Below are 20135 nucleotides of genomic sequence, written 5' to 3' on the forward strand. Positions count from 1 at the left end.
CCCACATTGGTTGTTCCAGGACAGCATGATGACTTAATATTAGGGACAAATGTCATAAAACATGAACTGCATCAGTTCAAGCTGGGTGAGCCATATTAGAGAACTCTCTCGATTTATCCATTGGAAGGGAACAGATGTTCCTGACAAAGTTGGCACTGTCAAGTGTAACTTGGCTGTGTTCCTCGAGCCAGGTTGTGAATACCTGATCTGAGGTAAACTGCCCAAGAATGTAGTCATTTCCCCAAGAAGTACAGTGATGACAGAACCTACTTCCTCTTGTAGTCAGTCTGCAGTATCATCTTTCCCTAATGCTGCTTCTATAGGGTTGGATGTGTCCCTATCTCACATGTTTTATGTTGAGACATTATAAGCCCTCTAGGAAAGAAAGAGAGTTATTGACTCCCTATCTGTTAAAAAGTACCTGAGCCATTGGAAGAAAGCTGACTAGGAATTATGTGCTATACATTTCCAGATACCAGAGATCCAAAAGCAAACATTTGCAATATGTTGTCCCAGATTCTCTGAAAGGTGAGATTTTGAAGGGAGCCCATGATGATGCTGGTCACCAAATCCAGTTTATAACCCTTAGCGTAGCCAAACAGAGATTTTTTCTGACACTTGAGAGAGACGTAAGGGATCATGTACACAGTTATCAGCGATGCCTTGTCGGCAAGAGAGTTGAACCTGTAGGGAGAGCACCTCTAGTAAACTTTATCCAGGCTGCTAGAGCTAGTCTGTAATGACTTTTGGTCTGAGAACCTAAAGCACAAGTCAGTTGATGTTTTAGACCATTTTACAAAGATGGCAATGACATTTCCTTGTAAATATCAATCTGCTAAGCAGGTGACCAGACTCCTCTGGGACAGATATTTCTGTGTCTTTAGCTTCCCTGAACAGATTCACAGTGACCAAGCTGCTAAACTTGTTGTCTACAGACTCTGACATTTATGTAAAACTGTTCAACCCATGAGATGACAGGTTATCTACCATCTTACCTGATGTTTGGTTGCACACAACATCAGCCTGTCGATATCCTTTCGATCTGTTCTCCAAGACTCTGATGTGACTAGTTATGACAGGTATGTGGTGTCTCACTCCACTGATATTGTCCAGACTCATGCCACTAAAGAGAAGGATTACCATGCTAAGCTCTACCTCAGAAGATCCAAGACTGAGGTTGGTGACAGAGTGCTCGTGACTGACAGAGGGAGAAAGGCAAAACAAAGCTTGCTGATAGATGGGAATCCACAATCTACGCTGTGTTGGATGTGCATCCTGAAACTCACATGTACAAAGTCTGTGATATTGTGTCTGGTCGAAAAAAAAAGTGATCAACAGAAATCTACTGATGCTGGCCAACTTTTTTCCTGTGCAAGATGTTGATGTTACACTTCATGTTTCCTCTGTGACTGCTGTAGAGTCCTGTGCCCTGGACAACAGATCTTTGGATGTGTCACTGTGTGGGAAGGGAGTTGAGAATTGACTTGGATCTGGACTTCACCATTGGAAGCCAGAATAACCTATCTGATGCTGAAGTTGTGGCTGATGGCTCAGTGATTGTTTCTGACCCTGTAGACTCCGACCTGAGAACTGCGGAGTAGGTCTTGCAGCAGACCGAGCAAAGTACACTATATTGTCAAAAGTATTTGTTCACCTCCATTTACACCCATATGAACTTGAGTGACATCCCATTCTTAATCCATAGGGTTTAATATGATGTTGCAGCTATAACAGCGAGAGGTGACGGGTGTCAGTCGGACAGCGGGAGGCGGTGGGTGCTGGTCAAACAACGGGAGGCGGTTGGTGGTGGTCGGTTAGAGAGAGGCAGTGAGTGGAGGTCAGACATCGAGAGGCAGTGGTTCTTCTGTTGAAGGTTTGTATTTTAAGTGGTCCTCTTCAAAACATTAACTGCACATTCAGTCACTATTTTGATGTAGTTTTGGGTAGGTTTACATAATTAATTGCAAAGCACTGAACCATTTCACCCCCACACTATCCATATTTGCTATTTACTGCCTTGTTCACGTTTCTGTGTTTGGCATATGATACACACTTCTGAGTGATCATGGAAAATGCCAAAAAGACACTAGTAATTTGTTCGATCTTTTATTAATAATTTTAAATTAATGTAAACTTTTAAAATACAAGACTTTGATTTATGTTCACTTCAAAATAATTTTCATTTCACCTTTAAGAGTTTCTTTCACTGGAACTAAGCAGCCAAGCCCAACTCCTAAAAAACAACGCTGCACCATAATTCCTCCTCCACTAAACTTTACACTTGGCACAATGCAGTCAGACAAGTACTGTTCTCTTGGTAGCAACCAAACCTAGACTTGCCCATTGGATTGCCAGACAGAGAAGCATGATTTGTCGTTACAGAGAACATGTCTCACTGCTCTAGATTTCAGTTGGCAGTGTGCCTTACATTACTGCATCCGACACATTGCATTGCACTTGGTGATGGAAGGCTTGGATGCAGCTGCTCAGCATAGAAACCTATTCCATGAAGCTCTCTACGCACTGTTCTTGAGCTAATCTGAAGGCCACATGAAGTTTGGAGGTGTTGTGGCAGCAATAAATAAATTTCCAGGCACTGTTCGATGAAATCACTCAAGCAGGTTTATTTATATAATATGCACAGAATATAGAGAGCATTAAAGACAATGAACAATCAATATCAGAGTCCCAGGTCTGAACAGGGAAGCTCAGAATCAAAGCTCTGGTCCCCTAAGTCAACACAGGTGCTTTTATTAAAGATATTGAAATACTGAACCAGAAGGAGGAGTTAGGGAAAGGCAAGTCAGTCTGGTTCCCATGAGGAGAAAATTCAACATCACTTCTATAAACAAGTTCATTCTGTGAGAACCCATGGGACTTGGAACAGAAGTCATAACATTATCAGAACTTATAAACAACAGGTGTTACCCTATAGTAAATTCTGCCATTACAACATGAATCAGCTTCTTTGTATACTCACTAAAGTAGTCAGCATATACACTCACTGGCCACCTTATCAGGTTTGCCTGTTCAACAACCAGCCTCCATCTTGTATTAAAATCTCATTGTTCCTTATTTTCCTAACAGAGCACTTAGCTCTCACACTGCAGGTTTACTTATGGATTATACAACAGGTGTTACCCTACAGTAAATTTTGCCATTACAGAGGTCTGTAGCTATTGACTCTGCAGAACATTGCACTATGCGCCTCAGCATCTGCTGAGCCGCTCTGTGATTGTATGTGGCCAACCACTTTGTGGCGAAGTTGCTGTTGTTCCCAACTACTTCCACTTTGTAATAATAGCAGCTCCTGAGAGCGACCCATTCTTTCAGAAGTGTTTGTAGGAAGAGTCTGCATGCCTAGGTGCTTGATTTTATACACCTGTGTCCATGGAAGGAATTGTTACACCTAAATTCAATGATGATCTGGATGAGTGAGTGAATACTTTTGGCAATATAGTGTATGTCAGAAGTAGATATTTCTGATGTAACAAGTGTGACATCTAACCATCATGCTTCCATTGTCTCACCTGCGACCCAGGATAATGAGCAGTCTGTTTCCAGTGAACTTCAAAAGGTGATGAATGCTGTGGCAGTCTAGTGGAGGATATATAATCAGAACCTGTCCTCAATGATGTAACAAAGTTAGATCACTGTGATGATGTTGACTAAACCTCACAGAACAGCTTTGACCCTCATTGACCAAGCCACACTGATGTGCTCAGGCTCCATGTCATAAATATGATGCCATTACACTGCCACCTTGATTATACACCACCACAATCTTACTACAGAATATTTGTGCATGGTACAACCATTTTGAACCTTTGACATGTAATTAGGAGCTCACTGCATTCTACATCCATGCCTAAAGACCTCACAAAGACCATTTACGTTCAGAACCACAAGAAGAGAAGCTAATTATAATAGTTCTCTTGTCCAGTTTTCTGCAAAATGTAGATATAAATTATTGGGACAAACTGATTAATATGTTTGTTTCTTGTCTCAATATTCTGTTAATTTTGTTAGTGTTGTATAATGGTAAATTGGCTAACCTGTGCATTTACCAGACCCTCCAGGATTTTGCGATGTTGCGATCGCAACTATTAACACAAAATCAAGCAAACTCCGACAATCTAGAAATGGTCATGAATGTCAGTTTATAAGCTATTAAAGTTCTCAAATAAAGCACCTTTTGATAATGTCAATGTTTGTTGGTAATTATCTTACAAAACTAGTAAGTATTTTTGGTTTATATATTAAAAGCTGTGGTTGTTTATTGATTTTAGTAAAAAAATAATTGCAACTTTTTATAGCAACGTTTAGGAAAATGCCCCGTGAAATCAGGCATTTTTGCCCGCAACAATCACAAAAAATGCCCGCGAAATCCTGGAGGGATTGATTTACCAACATGATTGTTGTTTATTTGTTATCAACATAATTTATGTTTGTGTCATTGTCCTGTCCTCTCAAACCCCAGCCAGTCGAAGCAGATGGCTGCCCTTCCTGAGCCTGGTTCTGGTTCTGTTGGAGGTTTCTTCCTGTTAAAAGAGAGTTGTTCCTTTCCACTGTTGCCAATGTGCTAATCAGGATGGAAGACTGTGACGAAGTGAAGATTCAGGGCAATCTGCTGGCTTCCTTAGATAGATAACTTTTACTAATTCGCTTTTATAATGTATGTGGATGTTTTTGTACAATGCCCTGAGACAACTTTTGTTGTGACTTGGGGCTATATAAATAAACTGAATTGAACAAGTTGAATTTAGGAAACTTGGATCCATGCAACCACAATACTATTTATAGAAAATGTGCCAAACTGAAATCAACTAAAATCATTATTCAGGAACTGTTATTAATACTTGTTTTAGACCTCAAAATGGAGCAAACTAATGTCTGTGTTGGTCTTTATTTGTTTTTCTCTTCAGACTCCAACTCTTCTGCTGACTCCCAGTCCTTTGCTTTCCAACATCCACTTCTGGAGCACGCTCAGTCCAGTGGCTCCCCTCAGCCCAGCTACACGGCGCCAGGGAGGTCATCTGTTCCAGGTGAGCATCAGATATTTTTGCCTGCACCAAAAGAGGAATCCAGGCCATATTGATTTTGCACATGTCTGTGCATGGCTCATGGCCATTTATGGCTCATAAATCACTAGACAGATTTTAATGAAACTTTCTGAAACTGTCAGTTTTACAGATATGTGACCCGTGCTGGCAAAAGGAGTGACAATGAGGATGTTTTAATTATTCAGTTAATATTATTATGTACAAAATCTTAATTTAAAATGCTTCAAATGTATATGTACCTTTTTGAAATTTGGCTATTTATCAACTGGCTAGCAACTAGCTAGTTTCATTTACGAGAGTGCCGGTTTGAAAACTCAATTTTTTATTGGTCTAAAATTATTCATCTATCCATCTTCTACACTTATTTGTGGTTGGGTCGCAGAGGCAACAAGTCCAGGAGAGAAACCCAGACATCCCTCACCCCAGCGACACTCTCCAGCTTCTTCTGGGTATCCCAAGGGGTTCTTAGACCAGCGAAGATACATAATCCCTCCAGTGAGTTCTGGGTCTGCCCCAAGGTCTCTTCCCAGTGGGACAGAAAAACCTCCAAAGAGAGGCATCCAGCAAGCATCCTGAACAGATGCCCGAACCACCTCAACTGTTCCTTTCGATCTGAAGGAGCCAGTGGCTCTACTCCTGTAGCCTGTGCTCATTTTGCCAACGTGGGTCACATATCAAATATACTGAGCTGAAATTTGATGAGGTTGTAGCTGAAAGTTATTCACAATGAATGAAAACTTTATGGGTAGGGTTGGGCATCATTTGAATTTGAACAATTCCGATTTCGATTTCTCGTTTTGATTCAAATTATTTTAAGGGGCAATATATGGTGTAAGCATTCTGTCGCACTCTTCAATTTGTTACACCATACACCTTTTCCTTGGACGCTATGGTGAACAGAGTAGCACATTGCAGAGTCTGGCCAACTACCATTTGTCTATGGAAAAAATACATTGGCTAATGTTAGTTGGGTATTAGCATTTCAGTTGATCCACAGTTTTACCTCAAGTATAACTTGTTAATTGCCTCAGTGTTGGTATAAGATATTTTATTGTTATACTTACTTGATTCTGACTGCAGTGTGGTGCTAGGCTGAGCCGATCAACTCTGACTCCGAACCTCCAAACAAGCTGGGGCTCATTGGTTTGACTCAAACACACTAAAACTGACTAAACACACTACACTACACTACACTACACCTTAACTATAACAGCCAAACATGCTAAATATCACAAATATAATTATTCACTCCTGCACTTGCTGTGTTTTTTGGTCACCTTCAAACTTCCTTCAACTTTTGCACCTTTCTTCTTCTTCCTGTAGATTTTTAGCACTTGACAGATAACTTTGAGCCTCAGTCAGAATGAAGAGGCTGTGTTTTTTTGTTCTTTGGGGTTGGGGGTGAGATCAGATGGAGGTGTTTTCTCCTTGAGACTCTCCGTCTTCGCTGCTGCATCTCGCTGTAACGCCCTTTAAATATGACAATAATTTACAGAAAAAATATGTGGCATGAATTATCTATCATAACTCTAGTTTTACTTGGCCTATCAACACAATTCAAAAACTTGTGTATAGTTCGAAGTCTGTACTTTTGACACAAATTGAAATGGAGTCCTAGAGAGGGCTCATCTTTCTCGCTAGAGCAATTTAAATCGGTCATGTGACTAGGGCGCGCCACACTCGATTGCTGCCGCATAATGTCCATGAATCATCACACACTTTTGTCTTCGTTGTTGGTCTGCAGCTTCTTTTTCCAGGTATTGAAACAAGAATCGAAATTTAAATAATTTGAACGATTCTGGGAGAATCAGCATGCTAGTCCTGGTTTCACTCGATTCTCGAAACTTGATGCCCAACCCTATTTAAGGGTGGCATCTTGTGATATCACAGGAGATTGTGCAAACCATTATTTTCAAGGTTTGACAAAAACTCCTTTAAGTTGTTCATTTCTCATCATAAGATGATTTTAGTCTAAAACTCAAGGATGAAAAGTGGCGGGTGAGATGCAGCTCTTCAAGAAATGTTAGGCCTTTAATGTCTGATTGCCCTCCTTTTCTCTGCACTGAACTGAAACCAGCCAACATAACCTCTCATTCTGTGTTCCAGTTCCCTTCAGTCCTCACCCCCCAGTTCCAGATCCCAGTACAGAGCCTGGATGGGACCAACACACCTGGACCCATTTCTCCAGACCCTCAGAAAACATAGGACCGCAGCTGCCCCTCCTCTCACTCAACCCATTACTGCAGCTCCATCTCCTGCTGCCTCCTCCAGGATGACAACATGTGAGCCAAGCTTTCTGTTTGCAATCAGTCTGATGCCTCAGCGTTCACACTGCATATCAGTGTGAAGGGATGGAGTGAATGAACAGGCATCTGCAGGCCATGTTTGATGTGTGTGGGGGGACTCTGTCAGTTTGTCTTGTGGCATTTACACTAGCTGGATGCTTTTCTGTCCTCACTCACGTGCACGCTATCATCCTCTTGTTTATTTTGTTTATTGCTTATTGCTTATTTTGGGATCCTCAGTCACAGCAGCTCAAGGAGGGAAGAATCTCCATGGTAACAGTGTGTAGACTGGATCATTGGCAGACACACTGATGGTGCGACTGCAGATATCTGCATCTCTCTTTTTTGTTCAAGTCTTCTCTTATTTCTTATTTAACTGTGGAAACGGACAGGTTTTATGTTATCAGTTCCTGACTGTTTTTTTCCTCTGACGACACTGATTGTGTAGTCTTTGTTCCAGGGGAATGCTTTAACCTTATTACCTGCTTGTTTACCTGCAACTCTTTTGGCCTTTAATATGAACTTAAAGACCTTTGCCTCAGCTGCTGCTCTCAGATGTCATCTAACTACCAACAGGACTGTTGTGTTGTGCTGAACCTTGACTTATGCCAAGACTTATGCCTCCATATTCTTTGTAATGAGAAGTCTCTCTCTCTCTCTCTCTCTCTCTCTCTCTCTCTCTCTCTCTCTCTCTATCTATCTATCTATCTATCTATCTATCTATCTATCTATCTACACAGTATATTAGTGACTGTAACCCTGAAAGCCATTGTGTCCTACTCTGCTTTCAGTTGGTAAGCTTTCACGTGGGAATGAAAGACAGCAAAGCCATAAACGCTAAATACAATAGGCAACAGCACAAAGACTTAACTTCTTGCATGTTGGATGAAGGCAACCAGACTCCAGCTTCCTGGTTTTTCAGGAACAGTTTTACATCATGCTTGTGCTTGTTTGATTTATTGCCTGAGATAAGATCAGTGTTCATGTCATGTTTATACAGTTAATATTAGGGTTCCCTCGCAGTCCTTTCAACTATGGAGTTTTGAAATGAAAAATGTATATAAACCTTTTAATATGTGATGGATATAACATTGGTTTAGTTGGAATGTTTTTTTGTAAAACCCTGAAACAGATGAAAAGAACTGAGGAACATTCCAGTTGTTCAGAGTATTCGGTCAATTTAAATAAGATTACAAATGCTTGGTTCAAAATGAATCATGACAGTGGTTCTTCATGTTGTTTTCACTTAAATAGCAAGAATATTGATGTCTGTGTGAGCCTCTTACAAATTTTGAAACGGAGTAACTTCATGAAGGAAAGTTTGCTGAGCTAACTGAGGATTAACCTTGATTCTGTGGGTTAAACTTGAACACAACTCAAACTAGTAATGAAGATGATATGCAACATTTTGTTTAGCAGAGAATACAGAACTTTGTCCAAAACTGTTTTGCCTAAATGAGCATCTTTGCTCACCAGCCACTATATTAGTCAACTTGTTCAATTGCTTGTTAATACAATTAGTTAATCAGCTGATCAGATGGCAGCAACTCAGTGATTTTAGGCATGCAGACGTGGTTAAGACAACTTGCAAAAATTCAAAGTGGGCATCAGAATGAGGAAGAATGGAGATTTAAGTGACTTTGAACATGGCATGGTTGTTGTTGCCAGACAGGTTGGTCTAAGTATTTTTGAAATTGCCGATCTACTGGGATTTTTATGCACAACCATCTCTACAGTTTACAGAGACTCATCAGAGCAGGTAAAGTTTTTCCAGTTTCTAATTGGTGAACCTGTGTGAACTGTAGCTTCAGTTTCCTGTTACTATCAGACAGCAGTGGCACCTTGTGTGGTCTTTTGCTTCGGGGGTGGGGGCTCAGGAGGTAGGGGGTTTGTCCTGTAATTGGAGGGTTGCTGGTTCAAGCCCCCGATCCAGCTGTCTCAGCCGTTGTGTCCTTGGGCAAGACACTTCACCCGCCTTGCCTACTGGTGGTGGTCAGAGGGCTCGGTGGCGTCGATGTGATGGCAGCTTCACTTCTGTCAGTCTGGGCAGCTGTGGCTACAATGTAGCTTACCGCCATCAGTGTGTGGATGAATGGGTGAATGATTGTTGTGTAATGTGCTTTGGGGTCCTTGGACTAGATAAAGCGCTATATAAGTGCAAGCCATTTACCATGCTGTAGCCCATCTGCTTTAAGGTTTGATGCGTTGTGTGTTCAGAGATAATATTCTGCATACCTTTCTTTGTAGAAAATAGTTGTTTGAGCTAATACTGTTCTTGAGACAGTCTGCCCATTTTTCTCTGACAAGACATTTTCATTCACACAACTGCCACTTGCTGGATATTTTCTCTTTTCATACCATTCTCTGTAAATTCTTCAGAGAAAATCAACAATTTTGAAATACTCAGACTAACAACCACACCACGTTCAAAGTCTCCTAAATCTCCTTTCTACCCATTTTGATCGGATGATTAGCTATTTGTGTTAACAAGCAGTTCAGTTTATTCATATAGCACCAATTCAGAAAAAATATAATTTCAGGGCGCTGTACAAAAACATTCACATACATTATAAAATCCCAATTATTAAAGGTTATCTATCTAAGGAAGCAAGCAGATTGCGTTGAATCTTCATGGAATCTTCCATCCTGAGCAGCACATTGGCGACAGTAGAAAGGAACAACTACCATTTAACAGGAACAAACATCCAGCAGAACCAGGCTTAGGATGGGTGGCCATCTGCCTTGATCAGCTGAGATTTGAGAGGACAGGAAAGAGATACAGACAAACAAAGAATGGCTGGTACAGGTGTAGTTTCTATAAAAAGAAAGACAAAGAAAAACACATGGTAATGATATAAATATTTAGAAATACAAATGTGGAGAGTAGAGCAAGAATAGACAGCAGCAGAGTGAGAAAATGTGGTCAGTTTATTCTCCAGCCTAACACAGGGATAGCTATGGGAAACCCAAGCCAACCCTAACTGTACTCAGGGTTAGCAAACTACCAACAGGACATTGTTGTGGCAGCAAAAAATCAATTTCCAGGCACTGTTAGATGAAATCACTCAATAAGGTTTATTTATATATTGTGCACAAAATATAGAGAGCAGTAAAGACAATCAATATCAGAGTCCCAAGTCTGAACAGGGAAGCTCCGAATCAAAGCTCTCGCCCCCCAAGTCAACACAGGTGCTTTTATTAAAGATATTGAAATACTGGACCAGAAGGAGGAGTTAGAGAAAAGTAAGTCAGTCTGGTTCCCATGAGGAGAAAATTCAACATCACTTGTATAAACAAGTTCATTCTGTGAGAACCCATGGCACTTGGAATAGAAGTCATAACATTATCAGAACTTATAAACAACAGGTGTTACCCTATAGTAAATTCTGCCATTACAACATGAATCAGCTTCTTTGTATACTCACTAAAGTAGTCAGCATATACACTCACTGGCCACCTTATCAGGTTTGCCTGTTCAACAACCAGCCTCCATCTTGTATTAAAATCTCATTGTTCCTTATTTTCCTAACAGAGCACTTAGCTCTCACACTGCAGGTTTACTTGTGGATTATACAGTTTCCAAAAAGTAGAATTGGAGGCAGAACTTTCAGTTCTCAGGCTCCTCTCTTGTGGAACCAACTTCCGGGTGTCAGCTTTATAGACAGAAACTGGTCTACTTTTAATACTAGGCTTAAGACTTTCCTTTTTGATAAGTCAGTAAGGAAGTAAACCCACCCCCCTGAAACAAAACAAAATTCAGAGGAGCTTGCTGTAAGCTGCTACAGCAGGGATGACATTCCTCTGTAGTCTACAAACTCCAATTTTCTTTTTTCCCCCACTCTAGTTAGCCTAAAATTAACCACGCATAATTGACTGAACTCCTGATAAGGAAGAAAACTGATAACTGGAAATAAACCCACATGAAACTGTTTCTCAGAAAACAAATGTGTTAATCATTGTTAGTTTCTGACTGTGACTGTGTAACTCAATCCTTATTCCTCTGGAATATTGAAGCACCTTATTCTCCTCAGAATTTGTCCCTGATTATCAGCCATTTGAGGTTCAAACATGCTTTGCAACAGAGTTTAAAGCCATATGACTTAAAGGTACTCCCACCATTTCTATGCTATTTTACAAGGAAATTGTGCATCACACTTGTTTACATGTTACTTGGCTAGAAAACACAAAATTGTTTTCTTTTCTTCTTTCTTTTCTTTTCTTTCTTTTTACCAAAGTGTCACCTTTTAACCCAGGGATGTATGAGCAGTGAATCTTGTACAGAACATGTGGCCCCTCAGCCTGCAGACAGATAGAAACGGTGCCTTACCGCAGCCAAGCCCAAGTTCAGCGTGGAAAAATCTCATACACAGATGAACAGAGAAGATTGTCAGACTTTATGTTCCTCTTTTGTTTTGATGCCATATCTTTGCAAAGACTAAACCCAAGAAGTTTTGAGGAAAACTTTGCGGGGATGTTTTATGTTCAGCAGCATTGCAACTTTGTTCCTCTGGATGCATTACTGTACATACAGATAACAACATGGGCTGATTCTGTCAGTGTGTAAAATACAATCAGACCATGTTAAGTGTTGGCAGACTTGTCTCTAATTAGCCTGCCCCTAAATGTTTGTGGTGATGCCTCCACTCAAAACTAAATGTAGTTTCTATTTACAGTAGGTTGCAAAAGTATTCATCCTTCTTGATATTCTTTCTATTTTGCCTTAAATTGTGGGATGTAATTGCATTTTTAATTTGTTTAAAAGTAGTAGTTCTACAACAATACCTCAGTTTAATGTTAAAGTTAAATAAGGAAACTTTTATTTTAAAAAAACAATTCTAAAAAATCTAAAACTGAAAAATGGTGCCTGCGTATGTATTCAAATGTACTAACTACTTTGTGTCTCTATCTTCTGCATCAGTTCCAGCATCAGGTCTCCTCAGGTCTGTCTCCATGATCTTGGTCCATCTAACCAGTGGAATATTTTTCCTGACCAAACAGCTGCAGCTCCTTCAGGTTAGATGGTGCTGCTTGTGTCCAACAATCTTTAAATCAAACTGGTTCTCCTTAAACCAGTGGAGTGTTTCTTCAGCAGTGAGTTTAGGGTCATTGTCCTGCTGGAAGGTGGGCTTCCATCTCAGTGTCAAGTCTCTGAAAGACTCCAACAAGTTGATAAAAAACATCTTTGCAGCATCTTTCATCACTGTGCTTCACTGTAGAGATGGTGTTCTCAACATGATGAGGGGTGTAGTTGATTTACCTCAGACATGGTGTTGTCCTTGATGTTTGGTTTTCTCTGACCACAGCAGCTTCTTCCACATGTTTAGCTTTCTGTTTTCTTTAATTATTGTCTTTTTCCTGCCACTCTTTACGAAGGTTTATGAACATGGACAGATTCTCCATCTCCCAGCTCCAGGGTCATCTTTGGCCTCCTGGATGTTTCTCCTTTTAATGCCCTCCTCTTATCAAATTAAAGCTTAATTACTTTTCATGTTGTAGGGCAGAGGTCCCTAACCCCCGGGCCGCGGACCAGTACTAGTCTGTGGGTCGTTTGGTACCAGGCCGCACAGAAAGAATAATTAACTTACAGTATTTCCTTTTTTTTTATTTTCGGAGTCTGAACAACATTTATTTTGAAAACTGACTGGATTCACTCCACTACTTCCGTCTATGACTCACTCTTGACGCATGTCAAAACGCTTATCTAGGTCATGTGATAAGTTACCGCTAAAAACAAACCCACAAGCTAACAAACTTAATAAAAAACAAACGTCTCTGGAAGCCCTAGATGGGACCGTCTCGTTACTGAGAAACAGACACAGGGCTCCCACTGATTCAGTGCTATGGTGAGTTGTATTCTTTGTGCACTATATATTCGTGGTGTATCTTATTTTAAAGGGTATTTTTAAACATCACCATATTGACCAGAGAACATCAGCGAGAGGAGAGAGTGTTATTCATGTTGATAACGCAATACCAGGACGCAACTGACAAAGCTGCGAGTACACGTTGGATTTACGTTTATTATGTTTTTAAAAATACCCCTGTTTTCATGGTGGTCGTATCATTTTATCTTGTTGTATTTATCCACCACACCTTTAAAGGCCGGTCCATAACAATATTGTCTGATAATGAACCGGTCCGTGGAGCTAAAAAGATTGGGGACCACTGTTGTAGGGCAACAAAATAAAAAGATTACAAAAGGGGTGAATACTTTAGCAACCCAGTGTCAATGGAGAAAAAAAAAACCTGTTTAGCTCATTTGTGGAGTCTTATTTTTTCTTTTCCTGTAACAGCAATAGTATTTTTTGAATAATTTCTATTTTTGTAATGGCCAAATACTTAGGTGTCTGCTATTTGAAGTTGTCTTTGTGCATGTTTTTTTTTTTTCCTTTTAAGGATCTTTTTGAGGCATGGTGCCCTCTGGGAGAATGTTGACAGTTTTGTTTGTTTGTTTATTTTCGAAATCAAAGCCTTATAAGGATAAAATTAAAATCTCTGTTTTATATGTGGACTGTTTTGATATTGTGTTGATATTGTAAATGCTAATGTGATGAAATTTCGGGGTTCTTGTCGTCTTGAATTCTGTCACTTTTTTTACACCTCAGATTTGCTCTGATGAGATATTTGCTTACACAGAATTCTATTTTTTCCCCAAAGGGAGGACAAAATTATGCACTTGTATTTTGTATGAAAAAACAGATTTAAATCTAATCTTTTAATGTTTTTATGAAATAGATCATTTGTGATTAGACAGTACTACAAAATATTTATTAGTGTTATACTACCTTTTAGCACAGGTAGGTTATGACATTTGACAGAAAATTAAAAAGAGAAACTATGAATTCTCTATAAAATGACCCCAAAGCCTGTTTAAAACTTTCCTCCTTGACCTGTTGTATCTCCTGATGACTCTTTATCATGAAATGTAAGAAAAAGTAGTTTTGTAACAAATGACACTGTTTTTGCTTGTTTTATCCAGTTCTCTTTGTTTAATGCTTTTCAAATGTTTACAAGCTGCTCGTCTTAAGTGGCATATTGATGTGCGAAAAGCTAGATGAAGTTTGTAGAACAGGAAGGTTGATTGAGACCAATAATTAAAAAGAAATCTGTAACTGACTGCATCATTTCTGTGTGCTTCTCATGTCTATGAAGAAACCCCTGCAGGTGTAAAAAAAAAAAAAAAAGAAAGAAAAAAAGAAACCCAAAAAACCTGTTCTGGTTAAGTTTAAACAGTCCACTCACATTTGAAACAGAAAAATTAAAGTTTAATATGTTAAAGGTTTGTCTTTGCTGGTCATCCACTGAGCTGCTCATTGATCATCAGTCTTTAAACTGGGTCAAACATTCCGCCTGTAGGATCTGGAGAAGGATGGGACACACCCCACCCAACACTGGAAGATGCTTCCTTTGACGAGGTGTTTGGTTATTCAGTCATCTGTACATCAGGAGTCTCCTGCTTCTCTTTCATGTCCATGTATTTAGATATATCTGAAAGTTTAATACTGTGTTTTAGCAGTCTTTTATTGTTTTCATGAAAAAATAGTAATGTGAGCCAAAGAGCTGTACAGTAAAAGTTAAAGAAATAATAACATAAAATAAATAAGGCCCCTCTTCACACTGGAAGACAACCCCCAACTTAGACGCCTGCCCAATGGAGCAGGTGGAGCAGCTGCACCCCCATTTTTTTAAATAGTACCCTCAACCCCCCTCAGAGTAAAGGCAGTATTTCACTAGGCTACGACTGTTAGAGACAAATTTCGGTTGCAAATTCACTGAATTCTGAGAGTCTGCAATCAGCATGCTGTTTTAAGAGGCCAAATTTTGAAATTCACTGCATATTTTTGTGCACAGCTTGCAAATTTGTATTCTAGGTCATGTACATTATTTAATTGCCCACATCTTACCTGCCTCAGTAGTCACCCTATGTTTATGATTTATTTATTTATTCTGTTAAAATTTTCTTTAAAAAAAAATGAAAGCTGATTTGGACAGTTTTTTAATAATTGCAAATAATCATTGATGTGATTTTAAGACCTGGATATTTGGTTCAGATGTTTTCTGTCAGAGGTGTCAAACTACAACATTCTTGAGAAGGGTTGTAGATTCCATGACCCTACAATCACTGCCATCAGCTTCACCTATGCCTCTCAGTATATAAGCTCACTTCCCACATCAGTTCAGTGCCAGATTATTGAACAGTTTATTCCTAGTAAATGTCCAGCGTTTTCTCACAGCTCATGCCTGCCTCGATCTTGACCCCTTGCCTGTACCACGACTCTCGCCTCTCGCCTACTCCTCAATGGGTAGCTTCCTGGACTCTGCTCACCGCCCTTCGACCTCGCTTCCCCTTTCTGGACTACCTACTCTGGTTCGTACTCTTCTGGATTTGGTTCTCGCTCTCTGATCTCCCGGCTTTGACCCCTCGCCTGTCCCCGGACTTTCCCACTAGCCTTAGCCCTGAGCTAAGTAGCCTGATCGGCTCCCGCTCAAGCCACTCGGTAGCCATACCTGCTACGAGTTTCCCTCCTGTACATCCAGAGGGTTCCGTCCTGAGCGATAGCGTTTCTACTAGCTTAATAGCTCAAATAAACATCTTAAAACTTTGCCTGTGTCCGCCTATTCTGAGTCCTGTTTTGCCAAGCCTTGTTAGAGGATCCGTAAATGGACTTGGGCCTGGGGTCTCTTTTTTTTCCAACAGCCTGTAACCGGCGTGGATCTAGGTCAGAGGTGGCCCATGGGTGCTATAATTAGGGTTCCAAGCCCGCGGGAGCAAGCGGGCGGCCAATGCAAGGCATGGCCGTTTGCCTGCTCCCAGCGGAGCAGGGAACCCTATAGTTTTTGTACGGATTTTTCATAATTAGGGTTCCAAGCCCGCGGGAGCAAGCGGGCGGCCAATGCAAGGCATGGCCGTTCGCCTGCTCCCAGCGGAGCAGGGAACCCTATTGTTTTTGTACTGATTTTTCAGAATTGTGTATTATTATTATTCTTCTCCGGTAAAACGCGTTGGCCAGAAAAACGAGAAACTCATGGAGAAAAGACAACAAGGCAGTCTGATAGAAATACCCTACCACTACTCAGACAAAAAAAAATCATAACGTCCCATACCTAGGGGGCGCTATAACAAAGGACAATGCGTTTTTGCGGATAACTCATAAACAGTAAGTCCTACACTCAGATTCTTGATGGCACATGAAACTATGGATGATTCTGCATCTTTTTTACATTGGCCACGCCCACTTCTGCCTAACTAGATTTTTTGCTACAGCGCGATAAAGGCAAAACCTTTCGAATACTACTCCCACATTAAAAGCTGGATCAACGTGAAACTTGGTACATACCTGATCTGTTAAAGGGATGATCAAAAAGTTTTAAAAATTTTGAATGTTGCGCAAGTGACGCAATACCAAACACCTCAGCGCTAGCTAACACAACAGTTCACAATGAATATCTCCGCCATACTTTAAGATTATGGAAAATGCATTTAGATCCCAATAGTGGATGAGATGTTGCCACTTTTTATTAAATTTTATGCGATTTTACCAATAGGGGGCGCTATAATTTCATAAAGTTTATATCTGAATAACCACTTGATGGATTTACACCAAACTTGGTATAGATGATCAAGACTGCACCTTAAGACGATATCTTGAATATGATAATGAAGTGGGCGTGGCTTATATGCTATCTCACTTTTGAGCTTTGAACTTGGCCAAATCGAAATTTAACTTCGCGGAAATTACTGATCTATTACAGAATTGGGATCCCTACGTATGAGGGAAAAGTTGTAAAATTTAACCTCTAGGTGGCGCTGTTACAGCAAAAAATGCCTTTTTGCAAATTCTGTTACAACAACTAGTTGTACGCCCAGTATCTCTATTCTGTTGTGTGTGAACGCCTTTTTATGTGAGTTTTGAAAAAAAAAATTAAATTATGCTAATTAGTAGAAAACTTGGCAAATATGCGTGACCTACTTTCGTTAACTCCTCCAGAGGCTCAAAGCCAATTGAAGTGAAACTTCACATGGTATGACGGCACGACTGGCTAACCAAAAAGCTAGAACGGATTTTCAAAAAAATATTCAGTTTATGAATAATGCGTAAACAAAAATTTTTTTTCCAAAATTTTTTTTTAATTGAGCATAACTTAAGAACAGTTTGAATTTTAGCAATAGTTTTCATACCAGGGGTGCCTAAAGCCAAAAAAAAAAAGATTTCTTTCCATTTTCAGCTTGATCCAAGACTAGGGGGCGCTACACAGAGGTAAAGTTTATACTGCCGTAATGGCTGAATGGATTTACGTGAAATTTGGTGAGGATCTTCAGGATACAACCCTGAAACTATGTTATCAATATGGTAATGATTGGTCAAAGTGGACGTGGCTTATGTGCATAAATGTATGTGTAGCCTTTAACATTTTGAAAAATTCACAAAAAAATCACTTGTTCAATTTAGAGTGCTAACACTTACAGGATATGTTCCTTGCACAATCTGTAAAAGTGCAGATCAAAATTTCTGCCTCTATATTCAAGCATGTCATTACGATCTACAAAGTTTGTAACTGAAGCTAGCAGTAGCAACTCGGACTCTGTTTGGCCAAACGACTTGAAATTTGGTACTCTGTTCACAAATAGCCTAACTACAAAACCCAAGAAATATCACCTGAATTTAAGTGCTCCCTTGTGGTTAAGAAAGAAAAATATATATATTCTAACCAACATAGCCGATTTTTATTTTATTTTGAAAAAAGCTTTAGACTATGGTGGATTGGAAAATTTTGGCAAACAAAGGACATGATAATTGTCATCTGTGAATATTTGCAGATATTTTTGAGTCATTATTGATTTTTAACAAATTTCTGAATATATTTCAGTATGACCAGCATAGCTACGACCAAGGTTAACAATTTCTTGTACAAATGCCCTTGAGTGTGGAGATTTCCTAAAGCACAAACATTATTCTACATATAATCCAGGTGATATGGGAATATTTGGGACATTTTATGATAAAGTTTCAATTTTTTATGATTTTTTGCCTATTGGCTGGACATCATGAAAATGACGTTTTCAGTTTTTCATAAAGAATTTGCTCGATCCAGTAACACAGAAATAAAAGATTATTATTCCACATATAGGCATGGTCATTAGAGAATATTTTGGTAATTTTTGGATAAGTTATGGATTTTTCATGAATAGTTTTTTGGCTCGTTGTGGTATAACATTACAGTTAACATTTTTTTTACTAAATCAGCATTGGAGCTAGGGACATAAAGATAAATGCATATTATTACAGATGTAGATTTGATCATCTGAGAATATTTTGGTATTTTTTGAATGAATATTAAATTTTTATGAATTTATTTCTTTCGCACTGTGTGGTATCAAATGGCAGTTAGCTTTTCCTTCCCGAGCTTTCTTCACAAATTATACCGTTGCGTCTTACGGAGCGCCTTTGAGTACGCACCGTCCTGGCGAGTTTCACCTCGGCCCGCTCGCCGAGAGAGGCGGCTGAGCCACGCCAGCGGGACGTGGGGATCGAAGCGCGCGGATAGGGGCGGAGCGTGGAGGCTTGGAACCCGTTGATAACTGCTTGCAGTTCTAGGTATACTTATTTCCTTATAAATATTTTTACTTAATTTTTAGGCTGATTTGGTCCAGACCCGAACCGGATTAGAGCGTAAACGTTTTTTGTAGGTGTCAGGCAGACTCATGATCCCTGCCCGACCCGGAGCTGGCACATGTGCCTATATCCTCCGCTGACTGTTATTGCAGATCTGGCAACTTGTAAACTGATTAGGCCAAGATCTGAATGCTGTAGAATTTGTCTGTGCCTCTGTCTGTATCTAGACAGGGAGAGAGAGGTGCCAGTCACAACTTGTCAGCGTTGGGTGTAGCCAGCGTAAATGTCTGGTGGGACCAGCTGACGGGCAGGGCTGTAAAGTGTGTGTGGTGGGGGGCGGCAGGGCGCCGCCAATGGCCGAGTTAATCAGAACCAGGACATGAGAGATACATCATCCTGCTGGCTATAAAAACAGAACAGGATGGCTGCTTTTTAAATAATGTTTACTGAGCCTTTTTCTCTCTGCTCCTGGTGGAAGGCGGACGTGTTTCTTTTCTCTCTGTCTCTCTGACTCCTGTACTGCCCCCCCCTGCTTTCAGAACTTCTTTTTTACATACTCCTCCAAACATTTTTGGAACTATGGATCTGGTCAGCTGGTCTCTCAACGCAATTGATCAAATTTTCTCGACGGGAAGGCTGACCAAAGGAGAGCCAGCTTGCCCTGAGAAGACATTCTTCGCTGGATAAACATTGGATTCCTGGAAACGTTGGAATCCTGTTTGTCTATCGAGACTGTCTGTGGAAGACGGGGAAGATCTTTACATATTTGGATTTCTGATAACTGGATTAGGCACCAGCTCCCCGCGACCCGGAATGGAGAAGTGGGTAAAGAAAATGGATGGATGGATGGATGGATAACAGGATTTCTGCTGTTTGGATTAGGCAGTTACCTGACTTATCGTCAAATTCGTTTGATGGGTTCGGCAATCAAACTGTGTGGATACAGGACGGCAGACTGAATTGCGTTTCTGGAACTCATGAATAATATGGGTTACATCTTGGAGAAAGTTGCTTCGCTCGAAACAGGCGGAATGGTCCTGGAATTTGGCTGTTTGGATTCGCCATTGAGAAGTATCAGCAAGACTTTCAAGGCAGACAAAAACAGTCTGCCTGAACCAAAACAACTACTGTTTGTTTGTGAATTCGGCTCCCCTAGGCTGACCTTGGTCAGC

General features: G+C 40.2%; 2 protein-coding genes across 4 annotated transcripts in view; one reads left to right on the plus strand and one right to left on the minus strand.

Moving 5' to 3' along the window:
• Nucleotides 1-12964, plus strand: part of elk4 (ETS transcription factor ELK4) — a 35933-nt gene extending 22969 nt beyond the window's left edge. Inside the window, exons 5-7 of one of the 3 annotated variants that reach the window (XR_005233104.1) lie at nt 4926-5045; nt 7170-7345; nt 12267-12964. Coding sequence is in view for 2 of the 3 variants with exons in the window: in XM_017440286.3 (XP_017295775.1) it covers nt 4926-5045; nt 7170-7268 (219 nt within the window). In the remaining variant the exon portion in view is untranslated. Of the gene's footprint in view, nt 1-4925; nt 5046-5445; nt 5559-7169; nt 9345-12266 lie in introns of those variants that run through there. The other 2 variants (XM_037975456.1, XM_017440286.3) reach the window with 2 other exon arrangements.
• Nucleotides 12965-13687: 723 nt separating this feature from the next.
• The window catches only part of mfsd4aa (major facilitator superfamily domain containing 4Aa), a 74616-nt gene continuing 68168 nt past the window's right edge, over nt 13688-20135 (minus strand). The window contains exon 10 of the mRNA XM_037975455.1: nt 13688-14836. Within this exon, the coding sequence (XP_037831383.1) occupies nt 14772-14836 (65 nt within the window). The 3' untranslated portion in view covers nt 13688-14771. The remainder of the gene's footprint in view (nt 14837-20135) is intronic.

The sequence above is a fragment of the Kryptolebias marmoratus genome, linkage group LG4 (assembly GCF_001649575.2).
Source record: "Kryptolebias marmoratus isolate JLee-2015 linkage group LG4, ASM164957v2, whole genome shotgun sequence".
Classification (NCBI taxonomy): domain Eukaryota; kingdom Metazoa; phylum Chordata; class Actinopteri; order Cyprinodontiformes; family Rivulidae; genus Kryptolebias; species Kryptolebias marmoratus.